This window comes from Cladophialophora psammophila (genome assembly GCF_000585535.1).
Source record: "Cladophialophora psammophila CBS 110553 chromosome Unknown aczJe-supercont1.1, whole genome shotgun sequence".
Lineage (NCBI taxonomy): Eukaryota > Fungi > Ascomycota > Eurotiomycetes > Chaetothyriales > Herpotrichiellaceae > Cladophialophora > Cladophialophora psammophila.
Window position 1 is genome coordinate 2,193,170 of NW_006912922.1, and position 15,547 is coordinate 2,208,716.

Consider the following 15,547-nt stretch of genomic DNA (forward strand, 5'->3'; position numbering starts at 1 on the left):
AGGCTGCCCATGATAAAGAGAAAATGGTTGGTCCTTAGATGGGCCCTGTGAGAGTCACTTTGCTAGACTTGTATACAATGGGCTTTTGCTGAGTCTTGAGACCCATCATGGTTGGAATACATCAAAAATCCTCATTATCGTTGTTCGGACTTGGGAGGAGCTTCTCGGCACTGGAACTCGAGTTGCATTGCTAAGGCTAGCGCCCTGCGAGTACACGCCTCTTGGGATGTGCCGGAGCATTCCAGACGAACGCCCTTTGAGAATGAGACAGTGCTGGCGATCCAGTGAGATAACAGTCAACGGGTCCAGGCCCAATAGCGCTCCATCGAGGCGAACAACACGTAAGATGCCGCTGATAAGGCTACGTGTCTGCCCCTTTACAGATCCGGAGTCCGGGCCAGATGTTCCGATGCCGATCAGGTGACCGTGATAGTGGCCGTGGTGGTACGATTTTCCCGAATAGGAAAGCACTGTCGACACAGGACCTCTTTGGTGCCTTTACTCTAATAAGGGCTTGGAAGGGCCGGCAGTTCTGGTAGTATTTCTTGGGAGGCAGATCAAAGAATCATCGGAAACTACTGCCAGGATCCCCTTCGTGATCCGCTCGAAACATCTCCCTTGCAATGGGGTCTATCACCATGGCGCCCGTGCCACGCGTCGCCATCATTGGCGCTGGCATCGTTGGCACAAACCTCGCCGACGAGCTCGTCTCGCGTGGCTGGACCGACATCACCGTCATCGAGCAGGGGCCTCTGGATATGCCTGGCGGGTCGACATCGCATGCCCCCGGCCTGGTGTTCCAGACGAACCCGTCGAAGACAATGACCCAGTTCGCCAGATATACCGTGGACAAGCTGTTGTCCTTGGAAGAGGACGGTCAGAGCTGCTTCAACCAGGTCGGCGGCTTGGAGATAGCAACGACGCCGGCGCGAGTCGAGGAGCTCAAGCGCAAGCACGGCTGGGCCTCGTCCTGGGGCGTGGAAACCCGCCTGCTCAGCACCGAGGAATGTCTTGAGAGATACCCTTTGTTGAACAAGGACCTCGTGCTCGGGGGCCTGTTTATCCCTACTGATGGGCTAGCATTGGCCGCTCGCGCGGTTCAGTTGCTCATTGCACGCACCCGCAAGGCTGGCGTCCGTTACTTGGGTTCCACGCAGGTTACTGGCATCGAGCAAGCTGACGACCGCGTTACCGGCGTAGTGACTCCGGAGGGGACCATACCTGCCGACATTGTCGTCTCTTGCGCGGGTTTCTGGGGCGTTGAGGTGGGAACCATGATCGGGCTCTCAGTACCCTTACTGCCGCTGGCACATCAGTATGCTAAGACGACACCCGTACCAGCACAAGCAGGTCGCAATCCTCTGCCAAACGGAGCGAGCCTCCCCATCTTACGCTACCAGGACCAGGATCTCTACTACCGTGAGCATGGCGAACAATATGGCATTGGCTCTTATGCCCATCGGCCGATCCCTGTCGTTGCCTCATCATTGCCCCTAGCGTCCAAGAGTGTCGACGAAAAGAACATGCCGTCCCGCCTGGAATTCACCCCAGAAGACTTCAAACCGGCATGGGATTTATCTCGAGAGCTTCTACCTGCTTTGAAGGAGAGCGAGATTGCCGATGGTTTCAACGGGATCTTCTCATTCACCCCGGACGGCGGTCCTCTCGTTGGACAGTCACCCACGCTGGACGGGTTCTATGTGGCGGAGGCGGTATGGGTGACGCACTCTGCTGGCGTCGCGCGCGCGGTGGCCGAAATCTTAACTGCAGGGCGATCCGAGGTCGACCTGGCTGAATGCGACCTTGGGCGCTTCGAGGAAGTCCAACTCACACCGGCATATGTCAAGGAGACTTCGCAGCAGAACTTCATCGAAGTCTACGATATCATACACCCACTTCAGCCGAGAGAGTCGCCGCGCCAACTGCGAGTAAGTCCATTTTACGCTCGGCAGCGTGAGCTGGGGGCTTTTTTCCTCGAGAGCGGGGCCTGGGAACGCCCGTTCTGGTATGAGTCGAATGCAAAGCTGATCGAGCAGCTCCCGCCGGAGTGGAAGCCCGTCGAGCGGGACCCCTGGTCGGCTCGATACTACTCGCCGATCGCTGCGGTAGAGGCCTGGAAGACGCGGACAGCGGTCGCCATGTACGACATGACTCCACTGCGTCGGCTAGAGGTGGTTGGGCCTGGGGCGGTCGATCTGCTGCAGCGACTGACCACGGGTGATGTCTCGAAGAAGCCTGGCGCCGTCACCTATACGCTCCTTCTAGACAATTCCGGAGGTATTCGAAGCGACATCACTGTGGCTAGACTCGCTCAGGACCTCTTCCAGGTAGGTGTGAACGGCCGCGTGGACCTGATCTACTTCTCTCGGGAGGCCCGTCGGCAGTCGCAGCATGACCCCAGCAGATGGGCGTATGTGCGCGAAATCACCGGAGGCACGTGCTGCGTCGGGCTCTGGGGCCCACGGGCGCGCGACGTGATCAGCACGGTCAGCAGTGATGACTTTAGCAACAAAGGCCTACGTTACTTCCGCGTGAAGAGGGCCAGCATCGCAGGCATCCCTGTTATTGCGATGCGGCTATCGTATGTCGGGGAACTGGGCTGGGAGATCTACACCAGCGCCGACAATGGGCAGCGTCTGTGGGACGCGCTCTGGCAGGCCGGGCAGCAGCACGGAGTCGTCGCGGCAGGGCGCACCGCCTTCAACGCGCTGCGGCTGGAAAAGGGGTACCGGTCCTGGGGCACCGATATGACCACCGAACACGACCCGTACGAGGCCGGCCTGGACTTTGCCCTCAAGGCAGGCAAGCAGGGGTTCGTGGGCCAGACAGCGCTCGAGGGACGCTCCAAGGAGACGACATCGCGCCATCTACGCTGCCTCACCGTCGACGACGGCCGCTCCGTCGTGCTGGGCAAGGAGCCGGTCTTCCACGACGGGCGCGCCGTCGGGTACGTCACCAGCGCCGCGTTCGGGTACACCATCGGAAAGCCCATCGCGTATGTCTGGCTGCCCAGCGCGGTGAACGAGGGCGCCCCTGTCGAAATCGAGTATTTTGGCAAGAGGATCCACGCCACCGTAACCCCCGAACCGCTCTATGACCCGCAAATGAGCCGTCTGCGCGGGTGAAAGGCAAAAATCGTTCCTCGACCACTTTGTTGCCTGGCTCATTTTTGTATCTTTCAGGGCCCTACCTGTTGGGTCGAGCTGTGGAAAAGAAAAAGAAAGAACAAGGTTGTTGGAACGACGTGAAATGACCGAGCTAGGCTTTCCAGTCTTCTGGAAAGACCGTGCTGTGCTGAGCTTGAAGAGACCGAGCCCCTTTCTCTCTCCTTCCCGCAACGCGTGTCTTGTCTTGTCCTGTCCTCTCCCAGATTCGAAAAGGAAAATAAAATTGCATCCCCTCTGGTTTTTTTTCCCCCTCCGTTAAGGCACGTTTTTATATATCCATTCAAGGCTTTCTAGTATTTTTATTTTGTGGGGGACCGGGGCTTTGGGTTCAACTTGTGAAGAAAGAAAGAAAGAAAGATAGTGACCTCGACTTGGGCGGGGGAACTGTGTGTGGGATACAAGAGACGTGTAGATGGGTTGGACGCGACAGATGTGATGGATGGCATGGCAACGGATCGTCTGAAACGAGCAGAGTCTATGAGATCATGATGAGAAAATATACTATACCATACACCCCCTCCTCCTTTTTTTTTTTTTTTTGGATCTCTTTCGTTCGTTGTAGGGTCTGAAACGGTGAAACCAACGATGATGACTGACGGGATAAGGATGAGGATGGAAGTAAGAATGAGGGTGATGGTTCGATGCGCCGCTGAAGGGACTTAACCTGACCATGGTTGCAATCAGTCGATCGATATCAATCAATCACCATATCAAGGGGTGCACTAATTACACTGCACTATACTGTACTATACTGCGCTGTTCTGTACTCTATTCTATATTATCCTGCGCTACACTATTGTTCTCTACTGTGCTGTGCCATACTGTGCTGTGCCAACCTGTCCAGGCAGAGCGGACAAACAAGGAGACATGAGGAGACAGGAGCAACGCTATCAATGAATGATACACAATGACGTTCGGAATGTGTTTCGATCAGATCAAACTTTTTCGAGTCGTTGGCTTTGAATCACCTCCGTCGCAGGTTACCACTACATACCATTGATGCACGCCCCTTTTTCTACCAGTCGCGAGTATTATTTTGTAGACATACAAATAGGGGAGTGACGCTTCAAGCTGAGCGTGCTGCTGCCGCTGCTCATCTCCTTCGGGGATCTGAGGCCTCCGCTCACACCTTTTTCATCCGACGCAATCGATCCATTAAAACGCCTGCCATCCGAAACCTCACGTAAAAACACGGCTTTTTGAGCATATGGACTTTCGAGCTTGCGCTCAAAAGGTCATGGGCCGTGGGTTGTAGCGGCCCAGGAGCGCATGATCCTTGGTACCCATCCAACGCCTCGAGCATGCGCAACCTTCATCCATCCACTGCCCCCGCCCCCCAGCATCTGGCACTCATTTCACAGCCAGGCACTTGATGTCGAAGGTCAACTTGCTGTTTTTGGGTATCCCGGGCAGAGCCTTGTTGCCATATGCCAGATGCGCCGGGATGGTCAGTCTCCGTTCTCCACCAACCTGAATCCCCTGAAGGCCAATGTCCCATCCCTTGATCACCTCGCCGGCACCGAGCTTGAAGCTGAATGGCTTGCCGGACTTATTGCTGTCGAAGACTTTGCCATTGTCGAGTTTGCCAATGTAACGCATCTCCAGACGTGCGCCCTTCTTCGCGGCAGGGCCGCTGCCGATCTTGCGGTCGTCGACAGTGACGCCTTGAACTTCTTTCACGCCCAGAGTGGCAGCGCCGGTACCTGACTTCTCCTTACTGTCGGGTTTCGCAGGCGCAGGAGGCGTCGCGGACGGAGTTGGTCCTTGCTCCAGGTTCTTTGCGAATTGGACTTTCTTCTCAGAGCCACCATTGCTTTGCGCCGCTTCCTTTTTACCCTCAGCTACAGTGGCTTCGACTGCAATAGCTTCGCCATCGTTCTTCTTGAGTTTCTTGAGACGCTTCTTCTCGGCCTTGCTGAGTTTCTCCGGTGCGCCGCCGTTTGTAGCTGGGGTTGATCCTGCTGCCTTGGGTTCTTCCTTCTTGAGCGACTTAGCCAACATCTCGTCCAGATTGTCTTCGTCCTCCTCGTCTTCGTCATCTGAGGCACGACGTTTGTTTTTGCCTTTCCCAGTCAGGTTGAATACCTTGAGGGCGGTTACGTCGACCTCTTCGTCGATTTCCGTGATGCGAGGGTCCTCGAGGTCATCAAGAGCGTCAGAGTCTTCGTCGGCGTCCTCGAGGGCATCGAGTTCGTCCTCATCTGGGGACAAGTCATAGTCTTCCGCCTCATCTTCCTCGTTGTAGAGAGAGGCTGCGCCGTCGTCTTGAGGAATGACATAATTGCCAGTGAGATAAACAGTGTATGCGCCCGAAACCTTGAAGAAGACCTTCTCGCCTTCTCCGACAACGAAATCCAAGGTTTGCTGATAGTTCTATTGATGGGATTAGACAAGAAATCACAACTGAACGGAAAACACTTACCTTCTCGGGGTCGAGAGTGCAGACCACAACCTCATCCATCTCGAGAGCCTCGTCGTCCTCATCCTCCTCCTCATCGTCATCATCCTCCCCGTCCAGGGCTTTTGCTTTGCCTTTTCCTTTGGCGCTCTTCATGAGCTGGGACAATCTCGCGATGGCTGCTGCATCGTCCTCGTCGTCATCTTCATCATCTTCGTCATCCATGTCTTCATCATCTTCACTCTCACCGGCTGCCTTGGCTTTAGACTTCTTCTCACTTGGTCCGCCATTCACTTCGTCGATGTCCTCCTCGTCTTCCTCGTCATCGTCGTCGTCGTCGTCGTCCAGACCAGGAAGGTAGTTCTCATCGTCCTCAATATCGTCATCCTCATCAAGCATACCGGCTGGAACGCGGATCAATTTGAGAGTTGCTCGTGGAGGGCGTTTGTCGCCAGGATCTTCGAGCTCGGGTTCAGCACTGGGATCAATGGCGGCCATGGTTAGACGAAACTGTGTAGAATAATTAGCATGAATACTCAGTCGTCCCAACAAGGACATAACACACCATGGCAGCAAATGCGGGAACCGCGGGAACCATGATGTCGCCTGGAGGGACTTTCATGGCGTAGACCGCCACAGGTTGGAGGCCTGACATGTTGGTGGCACTTTTTGCAGGATCTCAAGGGAGAGCCACTGTTATGTTAACTCTAGGACAGGATGCTTCCGTAGACAGGGTATGGTAGAGCGGATGCCAAGTTGCGAGACTGCAGTTTGAGTGCAAAAAGAAGAAAATTGAAAAGGTGAAAACGAGCTCTACAATAATTGGAGAGATTTGGAGTTGCGCTGCCTCAGAAACGAGACGCGAGCCAAGCCATAAATTTTTGCTTATCGATAAGGCAAGAAAGGGAGCAACGAGTGGCACCAGTGGCGCCAGTGAGCCCCCCTTAGCCCCCCCCCAAGGCCACCTGTCTGCCTGCGCCTTGCTACGCCTGTCGCGTTTCTCCTCACGCGCTAGGATCTCCCAATTGCCATCTTGGACAACTGACTGTATCATTCTTCTCCATCAACACCCATCTCAAGTCCAAAGACGCGACCGGACGGCGGCGATGCTCCAGAGGATCATTTCGCAACGATGACATCTCCTATCCCCCCATGGGCTCCAGACTAGAAAAGAACTCCACCCTGGTGCGGAAGCGCATTGAAGGGCACACCTTCAGCGACGAGCAAGGCGAGGAATATGAAGCCTCCAAGTTTGGCGGTTTCGCCGATTACATGCGGAGGAAGAAGATCAAGCTACAGAATCTAGATGTCGAAATTCGTGCCAATTCGTCAGACAAGCCTCCCATCTTCCGCGGTGTTGTCGTCCATGTCAATGGCTATACCCAACCTTCTCTCAGCGACCTCCACACCCTCGTTGTTTCTCACGGCGGCGGCTTCCTCCAATATCTCGATGGCAAGACTGCTGTCACCCACGTCATTGCAAGCCATCTGACTCCTAAGAAGACGGTTGAGTTTGCACGATACCGCATTGTGAAACCAGCCTGGGTGGTTGATAGCGTGAAGGCGGGAAAGCTGTTATCCTGGGATGCCTATAGGTTGGTCGACGAAGGCGTTACCCAAAAAGTGTTGAGCTTTGAGAGTGGTCGATTTATTAGCCAGGTCAACACCCAACAGAGCAGATACAAGGATCAGACTGAGACAAGTTTGTATACGACTCAATCCCCCGACATGGGGCGCTGCACAGGTCAAAACGATGGAGATAACACACAATCCCGGCAGCCAGACGAGCCCACCTTTGACCAAGAAGCCGACGTTGCGATGCTTGTGGCGGGAGAAGCACCGAAGATGGTTGATGTTAACCAACCGCCTGAAACTACCGGGGCACTATTCGATGTCGAAAATGGCCATGATATTTCTGCGTGTGACAAGCCTGATCCTCAGCAGAAGCCCCCTGAGCAGGATCAACCAGCAGACTCCTCGCTGAATGACTCGCCGAAGCCCCAAAAGCGCCAATTAACGGCTGAAGAGCACAACGCCATTCTCCTCTCTAATCCACACATGGCCAAATCGAGCACTGCAAACCCCGACTTCATTAACCAATACTATCGCGAATCCAGGTTGCATCACTTGTCCACCTGGAAAGCGGATTTAAAAGTCCAATTGCAGGCACGCACCCAGGAGAAACTGGCCTCTCAGAAAAGGAGACTCCGAAGAATACCAGGTGCAAGGAGATACATCATGCATGTCGATTTTGACAGCTTCTTCGCCGCCGTCTCTCTGCGTAAACACCCCCACTTGGTTGACAAACCCGTGGTGATTGCACATGGTAGTGGACCCGGATCCGAGATTGCGAGTTGCAACTATCCTGCTAGAAAATACGGCATCAAGAACGGCATGTGGATGAAATCTGCACTAAGTATGTGCCCGGAGCTTAAGATTTTGCCTTATGACTACAAAGCATATGAAGACGCCAGCCGTCATTTTTACGACTCTATACTGGCAATCGATGGTGTGGTTCAGAGCATAAGTATTGACGAGGCCTTGCTGGACGTTAGTGAGCAGTGCATTGAGGTCGGCGGATCCGATGGAAGAGGCTTGTCAGAGGGGTCTCTATACCGCGAACAAGAAGCCGCCCAGCGTCTTGCACAAGGTTTACGTGCCTCGGTGAAAGAAAAGACAGGCTGTGAGGTCTCGGTAGGTATTGGAGGAAATATACTGCTCGCCAAAGTTGCTCTGCGGAAGGCCAAACCTGCCGGGCAACACCTGATTAAGCCAGAGGAAGTTCTGGATTTTATTGGCGAACTGATGGTCACGGATCTGCCCAGTGTTGCGTGGAGTATTGGGAACAAGCTAGAGGAAATCGGGATTAAATATGTCAAGGATATAAGAGCCTGCACCAAAGAGAAACTCATCACCACCTTGGGACCCAAGACTGGCGAAAAGATATGGGACTACTCTCGGGGAATTGACAGACAGGAAGTGGGCGACCAGGTGGTCCGAAAGTCGGTTTCCGCCGAAATCAACTGGGGTATCCGGTTCATCAATCAACAACAAGCAGAAGAGTTTGTCCAAAGTCTCTGCGAGGAGCTGTCACGCCGGCTTCTGGATCAACTGGTCAAAGGAAGACAACTGACCATGAAGATCATGCGAAAAGCGGCAGATGCTGGTCTAGATCCCCCGAAGAATTTGGGGCATGGCAAGTGTGATACATTCAACAAGAGTGTCGTGCTCGGGGTGGCCACAAACGATGGAACTATTTTGGGAAAGGAAGCAATTTCCATTTTACGAGGCTACGGTTTCCCTCCTGGAGAACTACGAGGTCTGGGCGTACAAATGCAGAAATTGGAGCCGCTGAAGCCGTCCATTGCCAGCAAAGACGGGTTTATGGATGGTGGCCAGCGAAGGCTTCAGTTCAAGAAGCCCGACAAACAAACATTAACATCCCCCGGGATGCCAGACCAAGACCGAACAAGCCCACTCCCAAAACGGACACCAGAATCCAAAGAGACGACGGACCCCATCGAAGAAGTGCCAACTCCTGAGAAGCCTAGACCGAGAGAACTCCTTTCTGGTGCTGTTGATGCAGTAGCCACAGCTGGCGAAGAGGATTCCGCTCAGAAGCCTCTAAATATTAGCGGCACACAGTTCATTCTTCCCTCTCAGATTGATCCGACCGTACTGGCAGAGCTACCAGCGGATATCAGGAACAAACTTGCGCCCAAACAAACGAGCATTTTGGACATCATGAATACTTCAACTCGTGCAGCGTCACCCTCCAACGAGGCTCCATCCCGATCGGCCTCACCGTTCGCGAATGACAATGAGGCTGTGTTACCCAGCCAGAGTCAGCTTGATCCCGAAACACTCGCAGCTCTTCCTCCAGATGTCAGGGATGAAGTGCTGGCCCAGTATAAACATCAGGACAAAAGAGAAAGACCACCAGCACTTCAGAGTGTGTTGCCTCAATCACCTCACAAACCTAGGATGTTGGGTCCATCAAAGAAGCTGGTTGTGACGCCGACCAAGAAGCAGAAGACGACGACATTGTTCGGCAAGTCTGGCTCGAAGCGAGGTGGCGATGCGTCTTCGACTCTCACACAATCTAATTTCCTAACCGTGCCCGGGACGAATTTGGACCAACCACAGCCGAACTCCTACATCTCTGAAGAAATATCCCAGTCTTTCCTCGACGAGCTCCCCGAAGACATCCGCTTGGAAATTCTCGCAGAACAGAAGAGAAATCGGATGAAATCCAAATCTGGCCTGAACTTCGACATTGGCAGGAAAAAGCCCAAAACGACTACTCAGTCAGATGCTATAGTACGAGGTCAACAGAAACTCCAATTGGCAAAGCAGCCAGATAAGCCAACTTTCACTTCTCAGAAGCTAAGTTCACTGCCAGAGTTGCGGGATGCCATCTCAGCTTGGGTGAGAGAGCTCTCCGTGGATGGTGAAGAACCCGATATGGAAGATGTGGCCGCACTCTCTGAGTATCTGAGCAAGGTCGTCTCTGTTGAGCGGGACATGGCCAAGGCTGTCGCTGTGGTCAATTGGCTTGGATTGGTGATAGAATATGAGAACTTCGGCAGTGGAGAGACCCGTGCGTCGTGGGAGAAGGCGCTGGCCTTTCTGAAAAGAGAGGTGCAGAAGGCTATCCTGGATAGGGGCCTGCCTCCGGTGGTGTTTGAATTCTAAACGACTCTTTGGTCAGATCAACAAAACTCTCAGACGAGACGTCAACAGTCACGGGCAACGTGTTCCAATGTCATCTCATTTTCCACACGCTCCTGCCTCACACCGTTGAAGTAATCAAGGTAGGAGCATTCGCTTACCCTCTTTGAAAATGAACTCTGCCATCCTACCTCCTTTGTTTTGGAACTCCCTTCTTTTTGCTCATCCAACAATCACCATCCCCATTAGCTTTCACTTTGATTTTACTTGCATCCCCATTGCTCTTATACGTATACCATACACAGGAAGCAGCAGATAATTCTTGCATTCAGTCTTCCATCATCCATGCCATGACACTCATCTCGGCTCTGAGTCGAAAACGACGGCCATCCTCCCCTCTGCCTCCCAGTTCGGCACGCTGGGCCAACCAGCCGCTCTCCAAGATACCAAAGCTCAATCACCTCTTCGATGGGACAGGCTCGCGATCGATGGAGTCTACTAGCACCGGGCGGTCAAAGCTCAGCGTGAAGAGCCAGCTCAAAAGAGGGGTCTCCAGCATCAAAACCGTCCTGGGCATCGGGGATAGATGCAGCGATGGCAGTGTCCAGCACCGTACTGAATCCTTGTTTCCCTTGACACAAGGCAGCCGATCTGTATACTTACTTGCCAATGACTCAAATACGACAACGATCCATCAACCTCTCAGGATCCGACTGACCGCAATTGCTGATGACTCGGAAGATGATCGGGACACATCAGCGTCACCGACTGTTAAGAGCGCCCCGATTACCCCGGGGACACATGGAAACCCTGAAAATGGCGATGCATATGATTCCCTAGGCGCTACTGATAATGGCAAGGAGATATTACGAAGTCAATCCGCCCCTGGGCTTCAGCGCCGCATAAGCCAGAAGTTTCAACAAGCATTTGGCAATGGGAACTCAACCGTTGTCAAGAGGGCAGATCTGCGCTCGAGGCCCAGCATTCAGACGTTGCTATGGGAATCAGCCGTAGCGAATTCTACACCATTCTCCTCTACTCCTTCTACACTTAACAGCGGCACCTTTTCACCAATCGATCGGAACGCATCGACTCTGCCGAGCTCCGACCCTGTTACTCCGCTGTCAATTGTCCACCGTGAAAGCATGGATTTAACAGACATCGACCGCCAGACGTTTATGGGAGAGGGCCGATTGCTAAGTCCTATCCCGGAAGGCATCAGCCCTCCTTGCCTTACCATCAAGACAGTTGAAGCCGCAGCCACAACAAAAATGTATTTTGAGCTTCACTTCAACTCATTGTTCCATGGCACCTCTCCAAGAATCATCCGCCGTAGAGAGTTGGAAAAGCGACTGCGTGAACTCCATTTGCCTGCCGATATTCGGGATCGAGTTCGGGCAGCGTGGGAGATGGCTAAGAGCGAGAATCTCCGGCAGCGTCGAGCTCTGAAAAATACAACCAACCAAGCCAAAGCAAGCCAAGGAGTCAGTGTTGGGGGCTTTGAAGTAATCAGCATCCTCGGAAAAGGGAGCTTTGGGGTCGTCCGACTGGTCAAGGCGAAAGGCAGCCAGAATACGTTGCATATACCTGAAGCCAAGGGTCTCGACAAAATGCTGCTCAACGCACCTTCTCGGGCCAGCATGAAGACTTCTAGCAAGGTGCTGTCTGGAGGCCTTCTGAACAAACGGGGGGATCCCACCAAGGCAAGGAAGGAAGTCTTCGCAATGAAGGTGATTCGCAAGTCAGATATGATCCGAAATGGACAAGAAGGACATCTGCGAGCCGAGCGTGATTTCCTTGTTGCGGCAGAGGGCTCGAAATGGGTCATTCCGCTGATTGCTGCCTTCCAGGACCGGAAACACCTGTACCTTGTCATGGAGTACTGCATCGGGGGCGATTTTCTCGGTCTGCTCATCCGGAAGAACGTTCTGAGCGAAGAGTTCACAAAATTCTACATTGCAGAAATGATTCTCTGCGTCGAAGAAGCACATCGCATGAAGTGGATTCACCGAGATGTGAAACCAGACAATTTTCTCATCGCGTTCGATGGCCATCTCAAGATATCCGATTTTGGCCTGGCTTTTGATGGAGACTGGTCTCACGACCAACGATTTTATCAAAAAAATCGCCACTCACTATTGGATGAACTGGGGATCAGCGTCGACGGCGACGAGCAGGACCAACAAGAGAAAGAAGCTCAGTCACACCATGCAACAAGGAAACATGGAAAGGATGATTCGATGTACAAGGAAGAGCCCGCCCTGGGAGAGCCAATCTTGGATTGGCGCAACCGGTCACAACGTCGCCGTTTAGCTCGTTCAGTCGTTGGCACTTCGCAGTATATGGCTCCCGAAGTCATTCGTGGCGAGATGTACGACGGACGATGCGACTAGTGGAGCATCGCGATCATCATGTATGAGTGCCTTTACGGTTTCACACCGTTTGCCTGCGATGACCGCCATCAAACTAAGCTCAAAATCCTTCAGCACAAGAGAACGCTGGTGTTTCCGCCTCAGGAGGCTATACTAGAACCAAGCATGGAAGCATTGGACCTGATGACGAAAATCCTCGTGGAGAAGGAGAAACGGCTCTGCAGTCGTCAGTATGAGCTCAATGATTTCACCAGAAAGATCGTTGGCGGTAGGCTTGTTCGTTGCGTTGCGGACAAGACTCATCAAAACTACCGAGGATATTTTGTCTATCCTGATGATGCAGAGGATATCAAGCGCCATGCTTTTTTTGCGGGTGTTGAGTGGGACACCATCTACCAGCAACGTCCGCCTTATCTGCCTCGTGTCAGAGACTGGGAAGACACCAAGTACTTTGATGATGAAGATCCGATCTCCGACATTGATTCTGCGACAACACTGGTTGAAGTTGGGCTTGACGTGGAAGGCGAAATTGCTGCTCAAGATCTAAAGCGCAAACCTACTCAAGTGAGCCACCATCACGCCGAAGGGCAGAACATTGTGCCATCAACAGCCCTGGATGTTGTTCCCCCCCCGGACTGTTCTGTGCCTGGTCTCAACCCTGCTGAAGCGAAGCACACCAATGGCCTCAAAAACCCTCTCATGCAATCACGGGTGAATGGAAGCCCAACTACCGGAGCGACGCTCGTTGGAACGGGTCGCCATATTGAAGGCTCTCCAGCGACGGTCAGCACTGAGAACGTCAAGCCCAAGGCCAAGAAGAAGGAAAAGAAGAGGCCTAGAGACATCATCCTACGAGACCCTGTCGCGGGCCCGCTAGCTCTGGAGACTCGGAAATTGAGCGCCTTTCTGGGATACGAGTATCGTCAGCCGGTAATGCCCCAGGATATTGTCGAACAGGTGATTGCGGAAGAAATGGAGGAAAAAAGAATCAAAAACTGCCGGCAAGGATGTGATCAGCACGATCCTGACCTAAGGTACGAGAGGCGGGTATTCATGAACGCAGGCGGGCAAGTCTCACCCTGCTATCGGGCTGGGCTGATGTGAGCGTTCAGTCGATTTTCTCTGGCTCTAGGGATGATGATGGTGCTGATCAAGCTAACAGGGCTATTCCACTTGTGCAGATTAAGTATCCCTCTACCGGGTGGACGGTGAGCGACCTTGAGAAGAGACAGTATCAATAAGACAGTCTTTCCGTCAGAATCGTAAATTGAGCACTGGCGAATGCATATTGTTAACGCACATCACCATTGGGGTCATCTATGCTCTACGTGTTTCATCATCTCTATGGTGTTCTAGAGCTTGGTATTTGCTTGTTCAAACTCGTTGCTGAAAGAGTAGTCAATGTATCCCACCTCGGACTTGGGCGTGTAAAAGGTATCTCGATTGTATGGGGTCAACTCGATGTTGTTTGCAATCCTGAAGGGCAAGTCCGGGGTAGAGATGAAATACCGTCCGAAGACAATGGCAATATCTCGGTCCTTGTACTCGTCGTCGACAGCCTGGCGCGCGCTTGCCGGCTTGAAACCTCCTGCAACCAGCACGGGGGACGTGTTGTCCCAGACGTCGATCAGGGGGTCGATTTTCTCGGTGGCCTCGACGTCGGCGTTGCCCGAGATGCGCGACTCGACGAGGTGCATGTACGCGAGCTTCAGCTCCTTGAGGCCCTTCATGAAGTGCGTGAACTGCGGGAGCGGGTCGCGCATCTTCATGCCCTGGAACGTGCTGAACGGGCTCAGGCGGATGCCCGTGCGGTGGGCGCCGACGGCATCGACCACGGCGCGCGCGACCTCCAGCCCGAACCGCGACCGGTTCTCCACGCTGCCGCCGTACTCGTCTGTGCGCACGTTGCACACGTCCTGCGTGAACTGGTCGATCAGGTAGCCATTCGCGGCGTGGATCTCGACCCCGTCGAACCCCGCTTCGATCGCGTTGCGCGCCGCCTGCGCGTAGTCGGCGACGAAGCCCTTGATCTCGTCCCGGCTCAGCTCTCGCGGCACCACAGGGTTCTCGGCGTCCACGGGCGTCGGCGACGACGACACGATTTCAATCCCCTCGCGTTCCGCAATCGCTGGGTTCGCAGTGCGGCCGAGTGCCCACAGCTGCAGGTAGATGTAGGAGCCCTTGGCGTGCACGGTATCGGTGATGTGTTTCCACGCCGCGATCTGCTCCGTGGACCAGATTCCCGGCACGTTGGGGTAGCCGCCCGCGCGCTTCGAGATGAATGTTGCTTCGGTGATGATCAACGTCCCCGGCACCGAGGCGCGTTGGCTGTAGTATGTCGTCGTGAAGGGCAGTGGGACGTGGGAGTCGTCGGCCCGGAAGCGGGTCAACGGCGCCATCACCAGGCGGTGTTGGAGCGTGATGTTGCCGATCTTGAGGGGCTCGAAGAGCCGTGAAGGCGCGGAAATAGGGAGAGAGCCCATGATTCTTTTTCGTGGTACTTGGTTTTAAACTTGGTTGGTCCTTTTATCGAGGTTCCTGACGACTGATCGTGTGGTGCCGGTAGTGAAGCTGGCTTTTGCGGGGATTTTCAGGATCCGGCGATTGGGCGAGGATAAATAAAAGAAGTTGCTTGATGGATTGATGGGAGGGATGAAATGATAGCAGCAGTGCCTTGGATGTGGCGCCTTGTTGAAAAAGGATTTATATATCTGTCCCGAGAGATTTTACACAGGACTGTGTACCGAGAGATCGGCAGGGGGTTTTTTGGAGATGGGGTTTTCCGATAACGCATGAGGAGACTTGATTCCTCAGCCGAGGGCGTTTCGGAGCATCTGGCTGGTGTTTCAGCACGTTTGTCCATTAATTGTATTGGTCAGCAACAGCTCAGAAAACTCGAGTTGATTGGTGCAGATTGACCGCATCCGTTGTTTGATGGA

The 15,547-nt window shown here is 53.6% G+C and overlaps 6 protein-coding genes across 6 annotated transcripts; 4 read left to right on the top strand and 2 right to left on the bottom strand.

Moving 5' to 3' along the window:
- Nucleotides 1-638: 638 nt before the first annotated feature.
- A1O5_00737 (uncharacterized protein) lies at nucleotides 639-3,125 on the top strand (the record flags this gene model as incomplete). The annotated part of the gene is made up of 1 exon (XM_007741356.1): nucleotides 639-3,125. One exon carries the CDS (start codon nucleotides 639-641, stop codon nucleotides 3,123-3,125), a length of 2,487 nt encoding a protein of 828 aa, XP_007739546.1.
- A 1,392-nt stretch (nucleotides 3,126-4,517) lies between these two features.
- A1O5_00738 (uncharacterized protein) lies at nucleotides 4,518-6,220 on the bottom strand (the record flags this gene model as incomplete). The annotated part of the gene is made up of 3 exons (XM_007741357.1): nucleotides 4,518-5,540; nucleotides 5,590-6,075; nucleotides 6,131-6,220. 3 exons carry the CDS (start codon nucleotides 6,218-6,220, stop codon nucleotides 4,518-4,520), a joined length of 1,599 nt encoding a protein of 532 aa, XP_007739547.1.
- A 497-nt stretch (nucleotides 6,221-6,717) lies between these two features.
- Nucleotides 6,718-10,260, top strand: A1O5_00739 (DNA repair protein REV1; the record flags this gene model as incomplete). Its single annotated transcript, XM_007741358.1, has 1 exon — nucleotides 6,718-10,260. The coding sequence occupies one exon, from the start codon at nucleotides 6,718-6,720 to the stop codon at nucleotides 10,258-10,260; it is 3,543 nt and encodes a 1,180-aa protein (XP_007739548.1).
- Nucleotides 10,261-10,586: 326 nt separating this feature from the next.
- On the top strand, nucleotides 10,587-12,629 carry A1O5_00740 (AGC/NDR protein kinase; the record flags this gene model as incomplete). Its single annotated transcript, XM_007741359.1, has 1 exon — nucleotides 10,587-12,629. One exon carries the CDS (start codon nucleotides 10,587-10,589, stop codon nucleotides 12,627-12,629), a length of 2,043 nt encoding a protein of 680 aa, XP_007739549.1.
- Nucleotides 12,630-12,647: 18 nt separating this feature from the next.
- Nucleotides 12,648-13,712, top strand: A1O5_00741 (uncharacterized protein; the record flags this gene model as incomplete). The annotated part of the gene is made up of 1 exon (XM_007741360.1): nucleotides 12,648-13,712. The coding sequence occupies one exon, from the start codon at nucleotides 12,648-12,650 to the stop codon at nucleotides 13,710-13,712; it is 1,065 nt and encodes a 354-aa protein (XP_007739550.1).
- Nucleotides 13,713-13,960: 248 nt separating this feature from the next.
- Nucleotides 13,961-15,091, bottom strand: A1O5_00742 (NADPH2 dehydrogenase; the record flags this gene model as incomplete). The annotated part of the gene is made up of 1 exon (XM_007741361.1): nucleotides 13,961-15,091. One exon carries the CDS (start codon nucleotides 15,089-15,091, stop codon nucleotides 13,961-13,963), a length of 1,131 nt encoding a protein of 376 aa, XP_007739551.1.
- Between the last annotated feature and the right edge of the window lie 456 nt (nucleotides 15,092-15,547).